This window comes from Corvus moneduloides, chromosome 13 (genome assembly GCF_009650955.1).
Source record: "Corvus moneduloides isolate bCorMon1 chromosome 13, bCorMon1.pri, whole genome shotgun sequence".
Lineage (NCBI taxonomy): Eukaryota > Metazoa > Chordata > Aves > Passeriformes > Corvidae > Corvus > Corvus moneduloides.
This window is the reverse complement of record NC_045488.1, coordinates 10,558,679-10,582,797: the sequence shown is the minus strand read 5'-3', so window position 1 is coordinate 10,582,797 and position 24,119 is coordinate 10,558,679. Positions and strand designations below refer to the sequence as shown.

The 24,119-nt window shown below is 47.2% G+C and overlaps 1 protein-coding gene across 1 annotated transcript in view; it reads left to right on the top strand.

The window, feature by feature from the left end:
• IGDCC3 (immunoglobulin superfamily DCC subclass member 3) overlaps positions 1 to 24,119 on the top strand; it is a 102,526-nt gene that overhangs the window by 54,026 nt on the left and 24,381 nt on the right. The window contains exons 3-6 of the mRNA XM_032123070.1: positions 4,047 to 4,191; positions 6,930 to 7,060; positions 11,562 to 11,699; positions 18,596 to 18,754. Of these exons, the coding sequence (XP_031978961.1) occupies positions 4,047 to 4,191; positions 6,930 to 7,060; positions 11,562 to 11,699; positions 18,596 to 18,754 (573 nt within the window). The remainder of the gene's footprint in view (positions 1 to 4,046; positions 4,192 to 6,929; positions 7,061 to 11,561; positions 11,700 to 18,595; positions 18,755 to 24,119) is intronic.

The following is a 24,119-nucleotide window of genomic DNA, read 5'->3' as shown; positions in this document are numbered from 1 at the left end:
AAATTCTTCTTCCTTATATTGTGTTAACTTTGAGGCATTTTAAGCACATGCCTCCACTGGAAAAGGTCTAGATTTAACAGGTTAGTGGCAGAAATGTGGAGAAAGGATCTTGACTTGTGGGCTGCTATTTGTGGACTCCCTGGCATCTGTGGTGGTGTGGATGCTCACTCCTCCCCAGCATTGTCTTGTGTCAGAGCCAGCCTGGGTCTCTGTAAGTAATTTAAAATGAAGAGGCAATTTGATTGCAGAACTAACTGGCCTTCCCAAATGCTCTCCTAACACCATGCTTGGCACTGAACCTTTCAAGTCTTCCTCCTCTCCTTGTGCCTGCACAATGTTTGCATTTTAATGACTCTAAAGGCCTTTGCTTTGACATACCAAGTTAATGTTTTCTTTTTCTGTATCAAATCTAGGTCAAGCTCTGGCTTAGCACTAATGCTGTACTGAGCAAAGAAGGATTGGCCACTAATGGTTTCAATTTAGTTTTTTATGGAGTAGAGAAGATTTCACTCGATAGCTGTTTTCAGTTTTATTCCATTGGCCTTTCCACCAGGCCTGTTGGGATGGAGAAAGTGCTTGTGACTTGATTAAAGGAGATCCCAGAATGAATCCGCCATTAATATGGATGAGGATAAGTGTTGCTGCTCACCTGTGCTGTGTCCATAGGACATGCCTTCAGGGACTGCATCCCAGTGGGGGTTAAGTGGTGGGCAATCCCAAGCTTGGGGGTTTCTTTATGGAAGAGCCTCACCCGTGATCCAGCATCATCCTAATTGAGGTCCTTAGTTATGTAACACAGGGGAAGGAGAGATGAAGAGTAACTCCTCTGCTTCATGTGTCCGTGTGCCTGTAGACAGCTCAATCTGAATCTAGCCTTGGCCAACATCTCTGGGAGGAGGCTCCTCTATGCCTGCAGCGTCAGAGGGCTGTCAGGGCCATTCCCTGTCTGCTGTGAGCCCTAATTTTGTCTTTCCCTGCCCTGTGCCCGTCTCTGTGTACCGCAGCCAAAATCCAGGTGGGATGATAGCAGAAGCACTGAGACACCACAGCTTGGAGCATTAATGTGGAGCAATGAGTGTGAGTGTAATTTATGTTACCTTTATGGCTTGATGACACAAGGAGATGGCAGAGGGAAGTTTAATGGGAACTGGGGTGGTATTCACCCCTCTGGTGATGGTAAAAAAGGCCTGGAGCAGCACCAGTTCCTCCGCTGGCACGTGGATACTGCATTGCTGGGTAGCAGAGACCACTGGCAGATGGATTAGTGAGTGCCTCCCCTCTTAGGAGCTCGCGGGTGAATATTGTGATTGCATGTATTTATTTTTAAAATTATTATGGCCATTAGCATAGAAATGAGCTGCAGCTCCCTGGCTGCTGGCCAACCCCACCCGGGCTGGCATGCAGCTCTTCTCTGTGGCGGCTGGAACAAAAGCGCCCGGTTGGTAGCAGGGCTCCTGCTGCTTGCCACGGAAAGACAAGTGACAAACAGGAGCAAGCACTCTGCTGCATGAGTTTGTTACAGTCAGTTGGGACGTATATAAAAACCTCAGATGGGTCAGCAGAGATTTAGCCCCTCCAGGCAATGCCCTGTGAAGCCGTTGAGCTCCTATCCCTCTCCTCTCCTTCTCCCTGGTGATTTATTCCCAGGCTGAAAACCCAGTAATCACTCACATTGAAGTTTTGTTGCTGTTTTACAGGAGATGCTCCAAAAGTCTTTTGTCTCTGCAACTGTAAATAAACTTGTAAACCTGTTTTAAAAATAGCATTTTGTAGCTTAGTGCATGAATTTTTAATGCATCTTCTGCAAACCAGCTGGTCTTGGCAAGGGTCACAGTGTTTCCTAGGCATTTAACATAAAATTGTGCTTCAAAGCCACATTATAGTGTCGTTGAAGAGTAATATTTTACTTAACGTCCTCATAACTGAATTATTTATAACTTGCCATGTTTTATTAATGATAAATATTAATACTGGTGTATTTAAGAGTAGAGGTTATTGCTGCAGTTTTACCTATATGAGGTGATATTATTGAAATAAAGGAATAGCGATGAATTCTGTAGCTGGCAGAGCGAAGTGTGTGCTGGGGCTGTTCTCATTCACACCTCCCTCTTTTATCAACCCTGTCAGCCACCAAAAAACCTCAGTGCAGAGCATCTCTACGTTTGAAACGAATTTTGCTGCACTCATCTGAATCCCTGCTCTTTTTTTAAATTTTCTTAGAGAGCTTTGTGTTATTGTCAGTAATTCTTGGGTTCATTTCTTGGTGAGGGCCCATAAGCTTTGGCTTTGCAAAAATGCTCACCCTGGTCTGGGTCTCCAGCCTTGAACTGTTCTGCAGGGTCCTTTGAGTTCTCCTGCTGCAGGCACCCCTGGATCCCCCATCTTTTGAAGCATCCCTTGCCACCTCGGATGAGGCATTACTTGGTGTAGGAGACCTCCTAGCAGCCTTTGGGCTCCTTCCCACATGGCTGAGTGCTCTGGGCCATGATCAGTCTCATTTCAAGGCTAAATCTATATGAATTGGGTAAATTGCCATTGCACCATTGGCCTCCATCCTTTACCAGAGAGGATAATTGCATTGGCTTTCATCTTGGGAAAGGGAAATACAATTTTCTGTGATCTTTCACCTTGTGCTGGTGTGTCCCCATCTGGCAGGGAACATTGTGCGGCCACTCCCCGGTCTGGCTCCCAGCGTGGAGCTGGCTGCCTATCCCACCCTCATACCTACAAAACCTTCCGAACCCTACAACTGTGCGGGGCCAAGGCTTTGCTCCGTGTTACTCCATCAGCTTAACAAATCTGCCATCACTGGGTTGAGAGCGGTGGTTGCAGGAGCAGCACAGGTTAATGCAACACATCTTTAATGTATGATTGCTAATGGCCATCTCCCATCTGCCTGAGCCCAAGTGCAGTTTGCAGATGAATGATTAAGCTGCCCTGACACATAGGCAGCTTGTTCCTTAGCAGACCTACAGTCATTACACTTGATGCATGTGAAAGGGGACGAGGCTTTCTAGCTGGGGAGAGGGTGTCATTGGGCTGGGGTGATGGAGCAGGGGGTTCTCTTGGAGTTTGTTTTGTATGGTAATGTGAGAGATCCTCCTGTGGATGCAGCACTTTAAATGAATCATGAGCTCAGTAACCACTGGGATGTTTATTAGCTTTGAATATGTTTATTGCGGAGTCAACAGGCAGCACCTTCCAATTAATTAATAGTAATAATTACAGTATTATTTATGTAGCTCTAACAGCATGCCAGAGTGTTTCCACACAATGGTTACAGCTGTGGCTTGCTGGAACAGGCTGGTCTGTATTCACCCTGTGTGGGCATGCTAGGGTTCATCATTTACTGGTGCTCCCAGCTCCAAAAGCCTCTCTTTGCTGAGCTCTTGGCAGCTGCTCTTTCTTTTGGCTGAATCATTTTGTTCCACAGTGTGGTGATGTGGCTGTTCCTGCTGCGGTGCTGGAAGGCAGAGTATGCAATGAGCAGGAGCACCTGCAAACAGAGGTGGAAGTCAAGGACGGTACATTTCACTAGGGTATTTCGGTATTCTTCTGCTCGGGGTATTTAAACAACATGAGTTTAGGAGTCAAGCTGTACATACCAGAAGGATATTTACAACAGATAAGACATTGATGGCAACAGAAAGAATCCACCTCTCTTCTGATGTGGACTAGGATCCAAAGGCTGCTCAAGCTGTTGGGAATGACCTCTGCTAAGTGCCAGTGCAGTGTCTATGTTTCTCACTGCCTCTGCAGACCTTGCTGAGGACCATGATCATGTAGCAAAGTCTCCTGTTCTGGTTGAGTCAATCAGTTCAATGTGCAGAGGCAAGTGGGGGTACCAAGAACTTCCCACTAGTCTTGTTTTTCCATGCAGAAGGTTAGCCTACAAGTTGGCCTTCTGCTCTTACATTACGTTACAGTCCCATTTGTGTTCTGTGGGAAATGAGGGTGTTTCTAGGTTATGTGAAGTTGCTGACATCTTCCAGTTGTTGGATCTTTCTTCACATGTGAATACTTTTGTCTCTCTTTTTGTCTTCCAGCGATGTCTGACTTCCACATCCACCCTCAGAATGCAGTGGTGGAGGAAGGTGGTGTAGCGAGATTCCAGTGCCAGATCCATGGCTTGCCTGAGCCAGTCATCCTATGGCATAAGAACAGCATGCCAGTCAACACAGACAACGAAAGGTAGGACAGCTCCAAGCCATGTGCTGGTGGCCTTTCTCCAGGTGGGAAAAGATGGCCAGACTTCCTATTCCTTTCACAGCTGTACTTGGACGCAACTAACCTGGGCTAAGGGTCTTGGCCAGTGTTCCCACCATGGAAGACTCTTTTGTTTAGTGTTGTGGCTTTTCTGGTTTGGTTCTCCTTCTGGCCAAACACCTTGCAGGGATACTGGCATTTCCCAGGAGAGGTAGATAAAGCTATTAGCTGATTTTGAAGGGCTTGCACTGACCCTCCCTGATCAACCCTGCTCCAGGTTTGTTTTCCAGCATGGAGACCTGCCCAGCAAGCCTCAAAGAGCTGGATAGCTTTGGCATCCTTCATCCCTCTGTGGCTCCATTTTGCGTAACTCTTTCTGAGACAGATCCATGACTTAAGATTTTGCATATGGGTCCTGGACTCTTTTAAGTGCTGAATTACACTGTGGCTGCTATCCCCAGGTGGACTCCCTCATGTGTGGCAACTGGCGAGCTCCACAGAGAGCTTCCCACAGCACCCTGAGCTGCCATTTCCCAAACAGTCTCCTAAAGAGAAACTCCAGCTGCCTCCCCTGCCAACGTAGGGAGCGGCACGTCGCTGCTTCCTGTGTTTGACAGGCTGCTCCCTTTGCGTCAGAAACATCCCTCATCACAGTTTGATCCTCGGCACAGCGCGGGACAGGTGGCAGGAAACGCATGCTCGGTGCCGGCAGCTGCCAGTGGCCCCAGCTGTAGCTCGGGAGCCGCACAACCAGTGGTGGGAGACAATCGCTCACAGCACACCTCAATCGCGGATTGACGTCCCTGCCTTGGGAATAGGCGAAACCGGGAAGCTGTAAATATTTTCATGAAAGCCCCTATTCTTAAAAATGTCAGTTCTGCAGCAGAATGTGGTTGGGTTCTTTGGAGGCAGGAGAAAACACAAGGGCTGGAACAATGCCTGACCTTCTCAGAGCGGCAGTGAACTTACAGTAGAAGGACCCAAGAGGCCCAAATCTGCCGTGGAAAACTGCAACTGTCAGGTTTTGTTTTTCCTTGCATTTTTCATCTGAGCTTTTTTTAGCCCAGCACAGGGTTGATTTGTTAAGCCTGATCTCCTCTGAAGGCTTCTTACTCATACAGGTGCTGAACTGGGGATGCAGTTGAATGGAGCAACTGATCTGAGGTGGCATCAGCAGAAGTAAGGGGTGGAGAACTGGGCTGGATACCTTGTGGCATTCCAGTGAGATGTTGCAGGACAGGTCAAATTCCCCTGAAGTCCTTCATGCATCATTGATCCTTTCCACTTGAACCCGGGGACACGGTTGTGGACATGGTCAGAGATGTGGCAGGGATTTAAATGTGACCAGGACTTCTTTTCTCCACGGCTGAGGAACCCCAAGGTTGAGGAGCTTCAAGACCGAGAAGCCAAGACTTTTCTCCAACCCAGAGAGCTCCAAGCTGTGCTCATTCCCTCTGCTTCTCCTCTGGGGGAGGGAGTCTGCCCAAGCCCAGGAGGGTATGGCCTAGGAACAGTTTCCCTACGTTCGTGCCCTGATTTTGAAGAAATTTTGCTTTTTGTAGGAGTAAAGTTACCAGGGAAGGTTTTTATTGTCAGCTCAGTAGATTAATCTCTGATACCAGAGCCTGGGTGATGAGAGTTGCTTCTCTAACTGAATTGGATTTCTGCATTAATCACGCTTGGTGCATTTCTGCGTATAAAGTGTATATAAATTTGTATGCCTAGTCTTGCATTTGGAGGCTTTGAAGGCAGAATAATAGCTTTGGAATTGAATCTTCTAATGATGTGGGCAGATTGTTAACAAAAATGAAGGCTTCTTGTAGTATAATTCATCCAAAACAATGGGCATTTTAAAGTCCCAGAGAGATTGCAATCAACTTTGGGCCATGTAAAACTGATTGCTGTCATGCTGCCACTGACACGGAGCCACACGTTTGGAACCCGGCACAGGGAGCAGGTTATAGGCACTTAACCATATGCTGATACGGAGAAAGATATTCTTCATCATCCGGACGGAAATGGATTATTAACTCATCACAGTGTAATGACTTACTACCAGCCAATTTAAACAAGTGGTTGCCAAGCAACCTGTAATGAATGTATGTGTACATATATGTGTGTATGCATGCATGATTTAAATGTGCCTATGTTTTAAAGATGTAAAATATTTATTGATGTTTACATTTTCCCACTCAATATTTATTTTAAACATACCTTTTCATGCATCTGAGGTTTTAAGGTCATAAGGATTTGAGTCCTGGACCTGGTGTGGGGAGTGTGGAGCACAGGCTTCTCCTGATGCTTGTCTGTGGTCACTGTGCTTCAGCTGATGAGTGATGATTCCCACGTCATGATAACTCTAGTGTCAGCTGTCCTCACATGCAAATGCATTGCCAAAGCTTTTCCACAGGTTAAATAGGAAGCATCTACTTTGCAGCCTTCCAACAAAAATCACCATTTTTCAAGGATGCATCACGAGATAAATGATTTTCTTTTACCCCCTGTAAAGAAGACCAGAGGCTCAAGTATCCAAAAAAAAAAAAAAAGAACTGATGCAGAGGTAGGCGTGGGCTCAGCCTGCAGGGGCGTTGGCATCTTAGTGGTATTGGCACCTCTGCACTGGGGTGCAGGGAGCCAGCCTGCCTTGCCTGGATGGGTGTGCAGCCTGCTGTCACATCATGTCCTGCTTTGCAAGCTTTTGATTCTGTTTTCTCTTCCCACAGGTACACACTGCTTCCCAAGGGGGTTCTCCAGATAACGGGACTAAGGGCAGAAGACAGTGGGATATTTCACTGTGTTGCCACCAATATTGCTAATGTGAAGTTCAGCCGGGAGGCCCGACTCACTGTGTCAGGTTAGTGTCAGCTACACTGTACTGGCTTCCTCCCTGTCTTCTTCATACTGCTGTTCTGGACTGGGACAGTTTAAGAGAGCTTCAAGCTAACAGCACTGAGAGGCATTCCTCTGTCCAGCCATAACACCTTCCTTGTTCTGGATTGATATTTGTTCAGATCCCCTCCAGTAGGGGACATCCCAGGTTCCCTGTGGAAATGGAGATTGCGTCTTTGGAGATAAGAGGCAAGGGAAGTCTGCCCAGGGATGGTTGGGTGGAAGTTTCTCTCTGAGTTCTTTCTTATATGCAGCCAAAGGTCTTTCCCCTGAGCTGTGATAATTGCTGGTACCCAGGAGCTGGAAGCTTTCCAGCATACAGCCACATCTCACAGCTTCCCATCACCTTCCAAAATAGTACTTGGCCAGTGGTTCTGGAGCGGAGACTTAACACCTGTACCAAGTGTCAGATTAGCCTCTGCTGACCATAAAAAAGCAGCACGTGTGAAATGGGGTGAAGCCAAGGGAAGAGTGATGTTGTGTATATCAACTCTGATAGGGAAAGAAAGCAGGTTAACTGGTTCTGAAAGACCTTGGAGCTTCGGGTGCCTGTTACTTATCTGTTTGCTTGATCTACATGAACAGTAGCCACATGGAGGGAAAAAAGAACAGTAAATTATCGATGTGGTGAAGTTCTTTGTGTCAGTTTACTGGCCTGAGTTATTATTTCTTGCAGGGCAGAAAGTGCTAGTTGTTCTCATCCGACCATCCCACATTGCAGATGGATATTTTCCAGGTTTCCTGTCTGTGAAACATTTGTGGTTTTTTCTCCTCCTTAAAGTAGTCGGATGATGAATATGGGCACCGTCTGTAAGTGTTTGTTGAAGGGTTTGGACCATGCTTCAGTGCCTGCACATCAGCAGAGCTGCTGGAACTGGACATTTGCATGGAAAACTCATTGCTGTGGGTTAAACCTCCATGGAAAAGCTTTATGCTCTGTGGTGTTTGCTAAGAACACACAAATATCTGTTAGAACTGGACAGCAGGTATGTGTTAGCATGTGAACCCTGGGCTTTGGCACGGCAGCAGAGGCTGTGGTGAGCCACAGAGGTGCACGGGGCATTGCTTCACTGGTGTGGGTGTCGTGTCAGTAAATACTGACCTAACGAGAGTGCTGCTGTGCACATTGCATTAGGCATGATGGGGTAAGCAGAATTCTTGCAAATCTTTGTATCGCCTTCCTCTTGTGTCAGGGGTGAAGGGAATGGTCTCTCTGCTCTTCATGGTGGTGGGAGGGCTCCCATTTTTCCCTGCAGGGCAACAGCTTCAGCCATTGCTTCACCAACAGAGAAGCACCAGGTCTGCCTCCCTGAGGTTTCCAAACCAAGCCCTGCCTGGAGAGGGAGGAGGGAGAGAATGAGGATGGGCTCTGGAAGCCTGTGCCCTGCAGGGCACTGCCACAGCCTCGTGGGAGAGGAAGAGGAGGGTGGCTGCCTGTGGGGGGTGAAGGAGCCTGCTCACCACGCTCTCCCTCCTCTCCCTGGCAGTGGTGGCAGGGCTGCCAGCTGTGAGCAGCACAGAGATGTCTTCCAGTCCTGCTGATTGATTATTTTCAAGTGCCTGCTCAGCGGAGCTGCTCCCGAGGGGCTGCCTGCCTCTCTGCACTGACACCTTTCCAGTGCGAGCTACAGCTCTCTCTGCTGCTGTCCTTTTGATCAAGATCTGGCAGGCAACCCTCCCATCCCTGCTGGAGTGCCTGTCACTGCTGGCAGGACTGGGGACCTCCCCATCCTCACTGTGACTGCTGCTGGTGGAGTCCCAGAGGACCACAGGCATCATTAGAGCCTCTTCCCCTTTCAGAATAAATCCCTGCACTGCCCTGAACCCTGTTGAGCTCCAGCAGCACTGGCCTGTCATGAGTCCCTTGATTTGTCACTCCTTCCTTCCTGACCCTGCATCAAAGGGCTGGTCTGGTTGAAGAAGGAAACCTCCTTCTTGATGGTGGGACATGGTTGGCCCCTTTGTGTTGTGCTGGCATCTGACTGCTGTGTCCCTGCTGTGTCCATGTCCTTGCTGTGTCCCCGTCCCTGCTGCCCCTGGAGCTGTCACTGCCTTGGGTGGTGTGCTCAACAGCAAGGCTACAGGACCATTCCCTGGCCTTTGCAGGAGAAGGTGAGCAGTGGTGGAAATGCCACTTCCAGAGTTGGACAGCATTTGCCCAAACGCAGGGAGCTGAATCCACACTCAAAAACCTGAATGTCTAAGACTCAGAGTAGAAATCAAAGAATGAGATTTTAAAATATTTTGTTGTCAAGCTAATGTGTTTTATAAATTCTGCTTTGAGCTTGGCTCCCATTTGCTGATATTCTTGGGTGACCTTGGACAATTCATTTCATTTCTCCATGTTTTGAAATATTGAAATCGCTATATAATACGCTGATAATACCGTATTATTCTAAGCGTGAACATTTAGTATTGTGATTCAGAACAATAAATCTACATGGGTTTTAAAGGCACTCCGAGGTACTGAGGGGAAGGTATTGTTTTTCAGATCTCTTGGGGTTAACCAGCCGGTCATATGAATTTATTGTGCATTCTGGTTCTCATCAAAAAATCTGCATTTTATGGCTTGCAGTGAAATGCATTTAGTGAGAAAGTCTACTCTTAAGTCACACTGACACGGTGATTTTTCTTGGATTTTGCCCATTTACACACAAGCTCGGAGTCACTTTATTGCTCCCTGCTTGGCCCCCGTAGGAACAATTAACAAACAAGCTGCTCTGATCTGTGCTTGCCCTTGGACCACTGTGGAATCCCCCTGCTATGCCCTGATTCCAGCCTCTGAGCTGCTGTGAAAGGATAACACTCAAAAGTGCAGAAAGAAATTGTTTTTCTTGGAGAAGAGCCCCTGTAGATAGATTTTGGTGGATCACTTCTCTTTAACGAGCCTTTTGAACATTGGGAAGTCCATGTACAGGAGTCAGTGTGGGATGGTCCCTATGGTAAAGCCCAGCCAGGGCTGTGCTCCCCAGCCCTCCCTGTGCCCCACTCCTGCTCAGCGGCAGATGACGAGCCCAAGTATTTCTCTCTGCAGGTGTACAGAGCTTTTTTTGCCAGCAGCTGTAAGATTGATGGAATTTCTTAAACACTGCTTGACCTCAGCATTTCTGGAGTATAACTCAGCTCTTATCAGAGACAGGGAGAAAGACTAATGCAGAGATTTTCACTGTTCCTGTTTACTGAGAACTGAGAATATCCTCCTCTCCTGCTCTCAACAAATAGGAGTAAAGGCTGCAGGGACAGCAGGGATAAGGCACTTTTTAGGGAGTCAGGAGATGTGGGTTCAGCTGTGGTGTATGTAACACAGGATGATGCTTTTGTCCCATGCTCTCGTTCTGTCTAGTGAAATGCGTTTTCTTTTGCCTTTCTTGTGCCTGTCTGGTGTCCAGGGTCCTCGTGCCAGGATTTTGTTCTGTTATGGGTCTGTACATCCATCTTGCACAACGGGTTTCATTCTTGGTTGCTGCCACTTGGTGCTACTATAGTGCAAATAAAGGATTAGTGATTGTTTCATGAGCAGCAAATGTGTCACAGTTATATCAGAGCAATGGGATGCATCCTCTCCCTGCAGGAAAATGGTAGGAAAATGACCACCCTTTGGGGTGCAGTCACCAGAGGAGTTTCCTCTCAGAAGGATCCTCAGCAGGAATCAGGACCGTTACCTCCATCACTCCTTGTCCCAGGATGAGGCATTTGGAGCAAATGACACCAGCAGCAAGAGAAGATGCTCGCAAAGTTAGGCATTGTGGACTGTATGAATTACTATATGGCTTGAGATGCTAAAAGATAAAGCAACTCCTTCATTTATTTGCATTCCTGCTGTCCTGCATGTTGTGTTTTCCTTATATACCATGCACATCTTCTCTTTGCAGTTCACAGCGCAGTTCTTTCTGTATGCTGCTGATATCCAAGTGTAAACAGGGCTGTTTGTGGCTGGATCATTGGTTCAGGGGTTTTCCCCAGGAATAATCAATGCACACTAAACATGTTCAGTGTGACTGTCACACAAACATTGTGCTCCTTTTGTTTCATGTACATCTCAGATTTATTGAGGATTACACCATCCACATCATTTAGAATCCTAGAATGGTTTGGGTTGGAAGGACCCTTAAAGATCATCTCATTCCACCCCCTGCCATGGACGGGGACACCTTGCACTAGACCAGATTGCTCCAAGTCCTGTCCAGCCTGGCCTTATGGATTCCATCCCTGGAAGTGTTTGACTTCTCTGGGCAACCTCTGCCAGGGCCTCACTGCCCTAACAGGGAAGAATTTCTTCCAAATACCTAACCTAGATTTCCCCTCTTCCAGTCTGAACTCATTACTCCATCTCCTCTCACTACAGTTCCCGATGAAAGAGGATATGTACTTAGAAGAGATGTACTTAGAGGATGCCTGAAGTCCTCGATGTTCCCTTTAAACAAGAGGGAATCAGATGCCTTCTGACAAATGTGCTGTCTTTGCAGGCTCCCACTCCACCGTGTACAAGGACCCCATGATTCTCGTGGGCCCAGAGAACCTGACGCTGACCGTGCACCAGACGGCAGTGCTGGAGTGCATTGCCACCGGCAACCCCCGGCCCATCGTCTCCTGGAGCCGCCTAGGTAAGCCCTGGGGGTCACTGGGATTTCTTCCTCCTCTCCATAGCCATCAGGTAGGAAATAGGTAGGTGCCACTGACTATTTTATACAACTGATTCATCCTCTCCCTTCCCACGGAAGCTAATTGTAGGCTTGAAGTGCTTTTTATCCTCATGTCTACACTTTGTTTTTTCTCTCTGCCAAGATTCTGTTTTCAGCTGTTAGAGAAGTGGGTTGGTTAAACCTGTAGATGTTTCATGAAAGGTGATAATTTTATCTTTTCTCAAGTGACAGCATCTTCTTCTGCTGCATCAAAAACATCACCACTGTTGGCCTAGAGAAAGCAAAATCATACACAAACATATCTTTCACATAAAAACAGACTTGAAAGAAATTTGCTGCCTGTTCAGGGAGTTTTAAAACAATTTTAAGGGGGGGAGGGTGTTTAAAGTAGTGTGTCTGAAGCCCTGAAAAAACAAATGCTTGCTGCTGGGATCCGTGATATGTTTTTAAATCAGCATGGAAACCAGAGACAGTGTCTGATGGCATCATGCAAGTGAGGAAGAGCAAAAGGCTGTGTTTCTCTATGATTTATTTTAGGTTCTAACTTGTGATGATAGCTTAGAAACTGTTTTGCTCAGACCACCACTCCCATTGCCCTACAGAAACCTGTGCTGAGTGAAGAGCTGATGGATTTTGTTTTATCTCCCAGAGCTTGTAACTCTGCCTGTGCACACAGTGGGGTTGGGTTGAGTTAGGATTTCCCAAGATCTTGCAGTCCTCGAGGTCACATCATTTTTGGGATGCTCATTTCCCAGTGTCTCCCAAGGTGGTTGTGAAGCACAAACAGGGATAATCCTGTCTCATGCTGCTGTGCTGGATGTGAGACTACACCCCCATGGCTCTCCAAGGGTCAGGGTCAGCTCATGGGCAGGGTGACTTCCTGCTCCAGAGCTGCCTGCCAGGGAATCAGGACTTGCATCCAATATCAGTTGCACATTTTTTCCATGTTTTCCCTCCTTGCATCCTCTGGTGGCTTGTAAAATCAGCCTGTGTATGCCACTAACTGGCATTTTTGCCTCCAGAGCAATAACCATCAGATTGATGCTGTTTTAAAAATTCCCCAGACACTCTGTATCACTGGTTTGGTTCTCTTGGACACAAGGCAGCTCTATGTTAGTGCTCAACTATAATAAACTACTTTATAATTGCCTTAATTATAAGTGCTTATTACCTTCTTCAAAACACTTGTCTCTATAGAACAGTGCAATAATGAAGACGTAATAGCAGTGTGTGATGTTTGTCTGGATGGTCTGAACTCAGCATTGCCTTCCACCAAAAATAAATACCCTCTCCACGCTGCTTTGCAGCACAGCGGCAGAATCAGAGCTACTGAAGGGGAAATAGATCCTGTTATTTTCCCTCTCCTTCAGCAGGAGTGTTTCCTGTCCAAAGCATCACAAGGTCTTGTTTATTATGACAGTGATCCTGATAGCGACGTGGTGCATGGGCTCTCTGATGACTTGGAGAGTTTGTCATGTCTTTGTAGCCATTTCGGAAATGCTTTCATGTGTCCTTGTCTCTGTGATCATGAAGAGGGAGAGGGGTTTAATGGTGGACAGGGAGGTCCTCAGAGTATCTGTCATCTCTGGCTTCCTCCCATGTAAAGGTCTTCTTCCTGAAGTTCTTCCTACGGAGCCAGTTTAGCTTAGATAACCAGTTAATTCACTCACCTTAGGAAAAAAAAACTTTTAATCCATTTGCAGAAATAAAAAAATCCACAGCCACAAAGTCTTAGAGATGAAGCTGATTTAGCAATAGGAATGGCTTAATTTAAGCAAAAAAAGTCAATTCTGTGTGAGCATCTTTCTTGCCTGGTAGAAGTAAGGAAGAGCTGTGGCGTTGCTGTTGTGCTGGGGCTTTGCACAGGGCACGCTGCCTTTTTGGAAACCCCTTCTGAACCCCTTTGCTCACAGTTTTGACATTGTGGCATTTCTTCTGTCAAAAAGAAGCAAAAGAACAATTTTGCTTTCACAGCTTTCTGGTACAGGGGAAATCAAGCCATAAACACCATTTGCACTTCTTGCTTTGGCTTTGCTAAAACCTGGCCTGTTTTCAGTGGGAAAGGCAGCTATATTTTGCTTAAAGGAAATAATTCGGATTCTGGTACAATTTTTGAGTGTCACACAATCAATTTTGAATTTAATTTCTTTGGGAATATGTTGTAGCCCCTGACCACAAACAGAATTCCTGTGTCTCGCCGTGCATGAAATGTCAACATTCATTAGAGAGCAGGCTCTGAGAGAGATGTAAAATCATTAAGGGTTTGTTCAGGGAAGATAGGGATTTTCCTTTCAGAGCTATGCACTTTAGGCTTGGACCTGTATGTGTGCACAAATTAATATCCTGGGCACTTACTGCAAAGCCTTTTGAATGAATGACGATTTTAATGTATCCTTACTCTTTAACTGACAGGCCACTGAGCTGGCCTCCATAAAAGGTACCAAAGCAGAATAATAAACTATTTAGAGAGATACAGAAAAGTGAGGCAAGAAAGAAAGGACAGTGATTATCTGATAGCGTTATACAGAAGTTGTCAGAAAGGGCCGCACAATGGAAAGGAAATTACTAAAGAGGGAGCCATTCAAGAAGTAAACTATACAACAATTGTAGGAGCCAATTAATTGGTAACTTATTGGACACAGAAGCTTGCAATAGATGGCTGACTGGTTGACAAGAGCACCGTTCCCGTAAGTGTTTAGAAATAATAGAGTAAATTTCACCACTTCACATACTGAATAGTCAACTGTTGCAATGTACTCTAAATATGCTAATCCATAGTGCCCAGTGTCCGCAGGAGCAGGAGACCCATGTGTCTAAAAAGTGGAAGGCTACTATGACACAATACAAAGAATTCACAAAAGACCTAAATGATCAACATTAGAAAGTTGTTACTTTCTTTCTACTTGCTACTTATAAAAGAAAGGCGTTCCTGTTGTTGCATATTCATATCGCCTGGCACGTTTTAAGGGGGCTCTGTAATTGGTGCTAGTGTGCCAATCACTCAGTTAGCAGGCAGAGAATGGGCTCCAGAAAGCATCACATACACCTTGGAAAAATAAATAATGTGGCTCCCAAACCGCAGGCGTCTTTCATCCAGACTTCACCCCAACAGGGAACCTGGAGGTATCTAAAGGGGCCTAAAGGAAGGCTGGAGGGGGATTTTTTGCATGGGTGTGCAGTGATGGGACAAGGGGGAATGGCTTTAAGCTGAAAGAGGGTAGATTTAGATTGAATATTAGGAAGAAATTCTTCTCTGTGAGGGTGGTGAGGCCCTGGCACAGGTTGCCCAGAGAAGCTGTGGCTGCCCCATCCCTGGAAGTGTCAAAGGCCAGGTTGGATGGAGCTTGGAGCAACCTGGTCTAGTGGAAGATGTCCCTGCCCGTGGAAAGGATTGGAATGAGATGATCTTTATGGTCCCTTCCAGCCCCAACCATCCTATGATTCAGTGAACTCTCTACTTGTCTATAGCCAGAGCATCTTTTGGGGGCATCTCCCATTTGGAGAATGGTCTCCTTTATTAATTAGAGGTCTGTCTGCTCTTCACAACAGCTGAGCCTCCCCCTTTTGTCCTCATCAATTGAAGATCGAAAGACATTTCCCTCCAGACTGGCTTTTTTTCAGCCAGCCCTCAAATTTTCTGCTTTTTGACTTCTTTAAAAGAAGTAGAAGGTCGTGTTAAATGAGCAGTGGTTTCAAGCCTGCCTGGGTCCTGAGAGCTTTGGGAACTGAGCAAGTGCTTTTGCAGTCTTTCAGATCTCCATGTGAAGAGATGACTTAGCGGTGGCAAGTGATGCCAGGAAGGTGGATTTTTACAGGGTTTGGATTGCTTGGTCCAAACCATTCTTCAGGTCTCCGTGTAAAGAAAACAGGGTAAAAATAAATAGCAACTTTTGCAAAGCAGGTGGAGACATCAGTCCCTCAGCACAGCAGTTCGGCAAAGTGCAGAGCTTTCATCCTGAAAGCATGGAATTTCTTGTGTAAACGCTCTGTATTATTTATATGTGTTGTCAGTGTTACTAAGTTGGACTAGATATTAGCTGAAGACCTTCTAGCTGACTGCAGGACGGCTCAGGCTGAGTGAGGCACAGTAGAGTGAGAAGGATGGAACAGACTGGGAAAGTAGAGATGTTTCTGTAGAAGCCCTTTTCAGTGCTTTTTGAAGGGGAGGAGTTGAGGTGAGAGGTGTCTGGGATGATCTGGCACAGTGATCTTTGCTGGCTGTTAGGGATGGCCACGCTGACCCAAATGGCAGATCCACTGAGGTTTCTGAGCTTGGAGGGCTGTGTTCTCCAGGGAAATGAAAGATGTGTGGACAGGTGCTGTTTTTTCAGACCACTACACCTCTAATAGCTGGGGTTGGAGAGATAACTGAGGGCATATTGATGCTGGTATTTGGACTTGGGGGGGAGCACCTGCTGCAGGCTGAGTCTTTGCATGCTTAAATGATGGAGCACGTTATAAATAATACAGTAAAACTGCTGACATTCAAGTCACATTTCTGTGGTATTTCTCAAGGCAGTGATGTGATGAAGGATCCAGGTATGACCACTTTTCATCTTTCACTGGTCCCATCCCTCCCTCAAGAGAGAGATTTGATTTTTATGCCTATTGTAAATATAGACTTCTGAAAGGTCTAATTTAAAAGATGAAATCAAGTTCAATTTGGATTTAATTCAGACCTCTTTACACTTCAGTTCAAATGCTGTTTGGAAGGAATGGTTCCTTGTTATTGCTCATTAAATGTGGGACAGGTCATGTTTTACTGTCCTTTTTATGGTTGAGCCATTTACTGCGGCAGTGGCTTGGCCAGCAGTGTGAACATTTAATGACATTGTTTTTCTCTCTCTAAAAGACCTGAGCATTTTTCTTTGCAATGCAAATAATGAAGAGGTCTGGCATTTCCTGTCTAATGAAGCAAGGAAACCTTCAAGCTTCAAAATTTCCTGAAAAACAATATATGAAGAGCATGGCAGGAGATAGGTTTGGGAAGTACTTTTGTAGCTCTCAGTCCATGCTTTGCCGATGTTTCCTAGAGGGATGCTGCCCAGAATCTGAAATGGGATCCCTCACTCCTATGGTTGTATTGGGCTTGCATGACAAGGTTTTGGTAGTGTGGGGGCTACAGGGATGGCTTTAATGAGGATTTGCTGGGAGCTTCTTCATATCCAGTGGAGCCAATTCCAGCTGGCTTCAAGATGGACCCACCACTGCCCAAGGCCAAGCCCATCAGCAATGGTGGTAGCACCTCTGGGGTAACATTTAAGAAGGGAAAAAAGTTACTGCACAAGAGCAAATTGCAGCTGCAGAGAGGAGTGGGAACATGTGAGAGGAACAGCCCTGCAGACCCCAAGGTCAGTGCAGAAGGAGGGGCAGGAACTGCTCCCAGTACTGGAGCAGAGATTCCCCTGCAGGCTGGGATGCAGCCTGTGGTGGGGCAGCTGTGCCTCTGCAGCCCTTGGAGTTCCACAGGTAAGCAGAGATCCACCTGCAGTCCATGGAGGAGCAGGGGTTTTCCCAATCTATTCCAGAACCTGCTGGTTATGAATGACCCAAACTCTCTAATATTTTTTATTATGCAAAGCATGACATTACATCTAAAGCATGTAATTGCTGGGTAACTTTTAGCCAGCCCTGCATGCTGTCTGTGTTGGACCATGAAGCTCATGGCAAGATTATGGCACAGACTTTGGAGCACAAGATCAGGCCTCTTCTACTGTAGTGGAGCACATGAGTATGGAAGTCTCATGGGATGGTCAAGTGGGGACATCACCAGGGCTGCTTCTTGTTTCTCTGGTTTCTGTAGGTTCTTTAAACTCCTCCATGAGCAAACTTGAGAGAACTGAATTCATGATTCCTGTCTGATTGAAAGCATGCTCCCTTTAACTGCTCCTCCAGTAAAACTCCTCCCCTGCCTTGCCCCTCTGCTCAGACACCCTGACATGTGCTAGGCCTGATTTAGAGCTGCCTTTGTCAGACAGTGTCTTAAAACACAGATCAATGAAACAATAGAAAGCAATAGCCTGATACTAATGAAACACATTGTAATTAGAGCTGGCTGGGAATTTTCCAGAGAAAACAGGGAAGAAGTGAATTCCCTGATACTGAACTATTTCACATGCCTCATATCCAGCACTCAGGATGGGGGCAGCTCTTTTCAGTTGCCTTTCCAAGCCAGAGTAACTGAGATCTAACCACCAGCTCAGAGAGTGACCAACCCTAACCCTTGGCCCTGAGCTAGTGTGTGTTCAAGGGCTAAGGAATCAAAAATCAAGTATTCTCTTATTTTCTGAAGCCACAAAATCCATCAAGGGTTATCAGGTAAAGTGGTATAACTTCTGGATCAGGTAATCTACAAGTCATAAATTGCTGGTGGCTGGGAAAGTGCATCAGGGAAACACTGCAGTAGGTTGGCTGAACTTCTTCTTGAAGCCTCTCTGTTGGAAATAGGCTATTGAGCTGATTGGATCCTTGCTCATTCTAATGCAAGAACCCAGGCAATGGCTCAGAGAAGCTGAGATGATTTATCTTGGTTTAACCCCTCTGTTGAACTGTGTTCTGGGTGCTTAATCTGAACATGTGGTTGAAAGCTTTCACATTTCCTGTGGTGGTACTTTGGGTTTTTAAGCAGCACAAAGAATGATTTTGGGCAAACATGTAAATAAGGATCTGGCCTTCTGCAGAAGGCAGTTCTGATAAGAGCATCAGCTAAATCCCATTGACTTCATTTTTCAAATGCCAGTAGCAGAACCTGGCACTGTTCCATAAGTACTTAGATTGGACTTCACTGAGGGCTATGGCCTGGAGAACCTCATGCAGAAGTCCAGCATGTGACTCTTGTCCTTCTCTCCTTCTTTCAGATGGCCGCCCGATTGGCGTGGAGGGGATCCAGGTGCTGGGCACAGGAAACCTCATGATCTCAGACCTCACGGTGCAGCATTCTGGCATCTACGTGTGCGCCGCCAACAAACCCGGCACGCGGGTGCGCCGCACCGCGCAGGGCAGCCTCGTCGTGCAAGGTGAGCCACTGGGACCCTGAGGGCTTGGGTTGGACAAGTGCTGACTTCATCTCTGGTGGTACCAAACAAAGCACTTCTTCTCTGGACACGTGGTTTCCCAAGTGGGTGTGTGTCTGTGTCCCACGCAGGTGAGTCACAACCAGGTATCATTCAGCTGAGGCATCAGCTGCATGGCCTGCAATGGTTTCCCACCCCATCACAGGCATTTCTTTGTCTTAGCAGACAGTGGTTGTTACTTGTTATCATACTTGTACATCTCAGCAGAAAGCCTGAATTAATCAGCCAAATTTGTCTCATGGACACCTCTGAATGATAGATACAACTCTGGCAGTGATATCCAGCAGTGGATACCACTCACAGAGTATTGTTCTCCAACTGAAATGGCATCAGTACGTCTAAAACCATTTCCTAAAAGTCTGTGAGATTGTTTCCTGTAGCAATTGACACTGTCTGAGCCCATTGCCATGACCTGAGTGAAGCACCCTTTGGGGGCCATGCCCATAGGATGCAGGTTGTTCCTCTTCCTGCAGCAACTGTCCTGAAATGCTACTTGTAAAGGGCAGTTCAGCCCAAAGCAGAGATCAGCACTAGGTCAGCACACAAATCCTTTCCACATGCTCCGTGTGACCAGTCTCCATGGTGAGGGGAGCCAGGCAAGTATTTGTGAAGGCAAACCCAGCTGGCAGCATACTCTGAATGGCAGCAATTCGCCCCTGATTACAGGCACTCACCTCCTCTTCAAGCTAGTCCACTTAAAGCATCTCACGCTCTCATCAGTTCACTCATTAACTATTGACTGATGATATCCTGAATCTAAAATTACACACCTCCTGCCGGAGCCGCTAATTGAACCTTTCGTGCTGCTGAGGGGGAAAGTGCCCTGCTCCAGCCCTGATGTCACCTGACAGATCCTAGGAGTCGCTGGTGGTGATCCCACCAGCCATGGAGGAGCAATGTAGAAAGGCTGTGGAAAGGGCTGCCTGTGCCTTCTGAGCCCCAGGTGCTGATCAAACATGAGACAAGGTGAAAACTTGCTGTTTCTTTTGCTCTTGGATTTCTGGGTGAGCAGTGCAATGAGGGGACTTCCCAACTGGCACAGCTATGAATCCCCTTATTAAGAAACATCAATCCCGGCACTAAGAGCAACCTCTCTGTACGGATACAAACCCTTTAGAGCTGCTGCAGGACAGCTCTGAACATGGTGCATGTAGGAGAGGTCTCCTAAGCCCAAGTGCCAAGCTGATGTCCAGGAGGCAGGGAGGCAGACCCAAAACAAATTACTTGGAAAATCTATGAAGTTGTAAAAATACAGCCATTGAATACAGTTGACTGCTCCTGTTAGCAACTGAATGATAGGGTGAAAGGTAGCACAACTTCTTATTGCTGCAGATTGGCAGTTCTTAGTCTTTTTGGAGATTAGAACATCAGCTCTTGAAGAGCTGGTCTAGTGCTGGAGTTCAGCTGCCGTAGAATTACTGTGGATTTTCTCCTGGGGAGCAAAGATAAGAATTTGTGCATAAAATGTTACTCACGGGGCCATTGGAGCCCAGTCTTTCTGTGGAAGGGGGATGCTCTTGTATTCAGCCTCCGCAGAGAAGCTGGCAGTGGTGTGGAGAAGTGTGGCCAGTGTGTCCTTGGAGTAGCCATTAGACAGGACCTGCAGTGTCCAGGACCCCAGCCTGTATTGCCCATCCTTAAAATGCTTCATGTGTTTTAAGGGAATGTTCCCCAGTCAGGGTAATGGCAGACCCCGGATAGGCAGCTGAGCTCATCCCAGGTTTGCTCACCCTCCCTCTGGAAGCAGTTTTTCCTGCCTCTGCATCTTATTTTGCCTGAATTTTCCAGCTGAGAGGTACAAATGATTGCTGTTCAGGTTCGTCTGTGAAGAAAACAGCGATAATGACTGACATGGGAGACTGTGGGTTTTATCTTTGTCAAGATGTCAGCGATGCAAATTACATCCGTAAAGAGAAGAAAAGCAAAGAGCACGTTATCAAAAGCCTGGTTGGAGAGGAAGTTAGCACAGGGCTAGGACAATACCACATCCTCAAAGCACACCAGGCCAGGTACTTGCTGCCTTTATGCAGGGGCCCTTGAAGTGCCTGGAGGCACAAATTAACTTGCCCCATGTCTTTTGAAGGAGGGACGTTTTATGGGTGGGAAACTGGAGGAGAAAGGGCGATGTTTCCTGTTGTAAGGCAGGGAGTTAGCGGGAGGCTGGAACTGAGACCCTGTCCTCCCTCCTGCTGCCAGCAGTGGTCCTTGTTCCATCCAGCAGCTGCGTGGGCAGAGGTGTCCCAACACAAGGCTCTGCTCTTCCTCCAGCAGTAATGTCCTTTCCATTGCAGGTTTTCCTTCAGATAATCTAACACCATTGTATTATCTTCCTGGGAATTCCTCCTCCCTCCAGAGTAGAAGGCGTCAATCCCCCACTCCTTCCCTCCCTGCCCTCCCTTGGCCACTTAGGCTCCTTTGATCTCTTTTGTAAGGTTCTCACACAAGAAAGTTTCCATTTTCCCTTCAGATCCTGGCACAGCCATTTGAATATTGCTTTGTGCTGGGCTTCGAATGAAAGTCTCACGGGGGGAGTTGTCGAAGGGCCGAATGCGGCGCTGGCTAAAACCGAGGGTATGCGTGTGTGTGAGGGGAGGGAAGAGCAGGATTCGGTGGCAAGGAAAAAAATATATCAAAGCACTTTCCCTCTACCTCCTGCGCAATCTTTTGTGCTTTATTATGTGTTTGGTGTCATAACAAACTGATGGGCTGTGAATGGCCAGATGGTCACCAGTGTTCTCCACTCCACGCTTCATTTCCTCCTGAAAGCTATGCAGAAAAATGAGATCCCATCTCATAAATGAGGGCCCATCTTAAGGACATGGGTTTGAAGGCTCTGCTGACAATACCCGCCTTGTTCGCCTTGCTTTCTGTTGGCAGGACTGGGCAGCGCTCCTTGGTCCAGCAGATCCGGCCACCACTGCGCTTCCTGAAGTTTCTTCCATCGTTCTTGCTTGCTGGCATCACAAGTCTTGGCTGCGGGGTGGAATTCAGCAGCAGATGTATTGCAGTTGCTGTGGTTTAGGCTCTGTGGTACTTGGTTTGTCCTTGAGTTTAGCCCTAAATTCATTCTGCAAACCAGCTTCAATACATGCTGTGTGAGTCAGTGTCCCCCATGGAGCAGTTCCATTCCTGTCCACATTTTCCTTCTCCAGAAAAGGATGTGTGTGATCCCTCTGGAGCATTCTTCCAGGACCACACTTGTGGGTGACATTGGAACATATCCTGCTGGTGTGGAGCTCCAGCACCTTGCTGGGACAAGAATTTCATGAGGGCTGAAGGACAGGCTCTATTGACAGCCCCCTTGAGTGTTCTCTGTCTGTTTTCCAGGGGACATGGGCACAGTTTCCATCTTTGGCCCTTGCAGCCCTATCACTGCTACTGTAAGTTACTCAAGTAAACATCTGAGCATCCTCTATAGTGAACAGAGAGAAGCCAAGTGAGCAGCAGTTGTCTTAAATCTTCTGTCACCATTGCTGTGCTTGACTGACTTCCCCACTGACCTGACTTCTCCTTTTTACCCTTATTGTGGGTGCCAGTAGCCTAATTTATGAGGTTTTGTTGTTTCCATGTTATTCTTCCTTCTCTTCACCCCAGCTTCCCTCCCCAACCCTGCCACTTTGTCCACTTGAGAATTAATGACACTTCACACTGTGATGCAAGAGGCACGGATTGGTCTGGCACCAGAGCATTGGCTGTCAGTGCTTCCTCATCCTTGGTATCTTCTCAGTGACCTGTCAGTGCTCCCTGATCCTTGGGACCTTCTGTGAGCCGTCAGGCGCTGCCATAAGCACCACACTACAACCTCATGGCAAGGACAGCAAAGCTCCCCCATACCTTGGGGGACACACTGGTGGCTGGTCCCTGTTGACATGTCCCTAAAGAGATGGAGCCCATCTGGGTCTCTGTTAGAACCTGCTGTTGCAGTGCATCTCCATGCTATCACAGTTTGCTGAGCGCAGTAAAAGCTATTGAATCACTTTGTTAGCAATTCTGGGGGTGGTATTAAGTGTTATTGCTTTTTGATACCAATGTCAAGTCTTTAAATATTCATTAAAACTGCATGATCCCCTCCCTCCCATTAAGTCCTGAATAATCAACGCTCTGGTTACCAGGGCTGGATCCTGCCCACTCCTCCTTGCCAGGTTTGAATCCTCTGCTCTTAACAGTGATCTCCATTAATACCTTTATTAAAATCTTAATGGAGGGCTGAGAAATGCTTCCTCTGGCTGCCTGCGATGGTCTTTTGGCATGTAGTGTGGAAGGGGCAGAGGTGTTCAGGCCACTGTGCCTCCATGCAGGGTGGGATGGGCCCTGACAAGATGCTCTATTAATTATGAGTGATGAGGAGGGTGAATGGCTGGCAGCGGGCAGGACTTGGCTGAAGGCAGGCCTGGCAGCAGGCAGGGTTGGATTCTGCTCCTTTCCCACTAACCCAGGGTGGCAAACTATTGGATCCTGTCAAAATCATTTGGAAGGGCAGGGGAGGGGACCTAGGAAAGGAGAGGAGATGTTTTTCTGCCCGGGAAAGGAGCCATTTGCCCTGAGTCCACACAACAGCAGTTGCCTGAGGGCGTCTTCCTTGGGGCACTGGTTATGAACACCAGGTCGGATGCATCCTGGTCCAGGTAGCAGAGGGGCACCCACTCAGTCTACGTCCTTTAAACTCCATCTGTTCCCAGACCACATCCTTCTGATGCCATGGGTTTCTGTTTTGACCTGAGCCATTTGGCACTACAGCTTCACACTGCTGAGATCTGAACAGGTCAGAGCAATGCCTGGGGAAAGCCAGGAAGAGCAGGAACAGTGGAAGGGCAATCTGTGTCTTGCAACAAGGGATGCCATGGAACAGGGGACAGCTCAGCACAGCAGAGGTGGGAACCTGCTCCCCAGAGAGTTTAAGCAAGTTAAGCAGGGGCTGGGGTTTTGATCTGGTTGTGTTTAGCAAGGCAGCAAAGAGGGAGAATGGCAGAGGGGAGCAGGGACCTGAGGAACCTGTGGGGCTGTGGCACTGAACAGTGTCACTGGCACCGAGCCAGCGGCCGCAGCTGCACATTTGTTACACCAAGTCACATGCGACACTGCTCCAATTACTCCCTCTTGACACGGGCTAATAAGGGAGGATAAAGAGAGCTGGTGGTTCCAGAAGGGTTATGCTGGATGCTTCTTTCCATATTTCAACTTTGTTTCTGCTGGAACAAACAGTGGGTTTGAGATTTGATGAAGCGAGGGGGAGGCAGAGGCAAAGAGCCAAGAGGATCTTTAATGAAGCTGCAGCGAGGAGCTGGAAGGTGGCTGTGCCCTTCCTTGG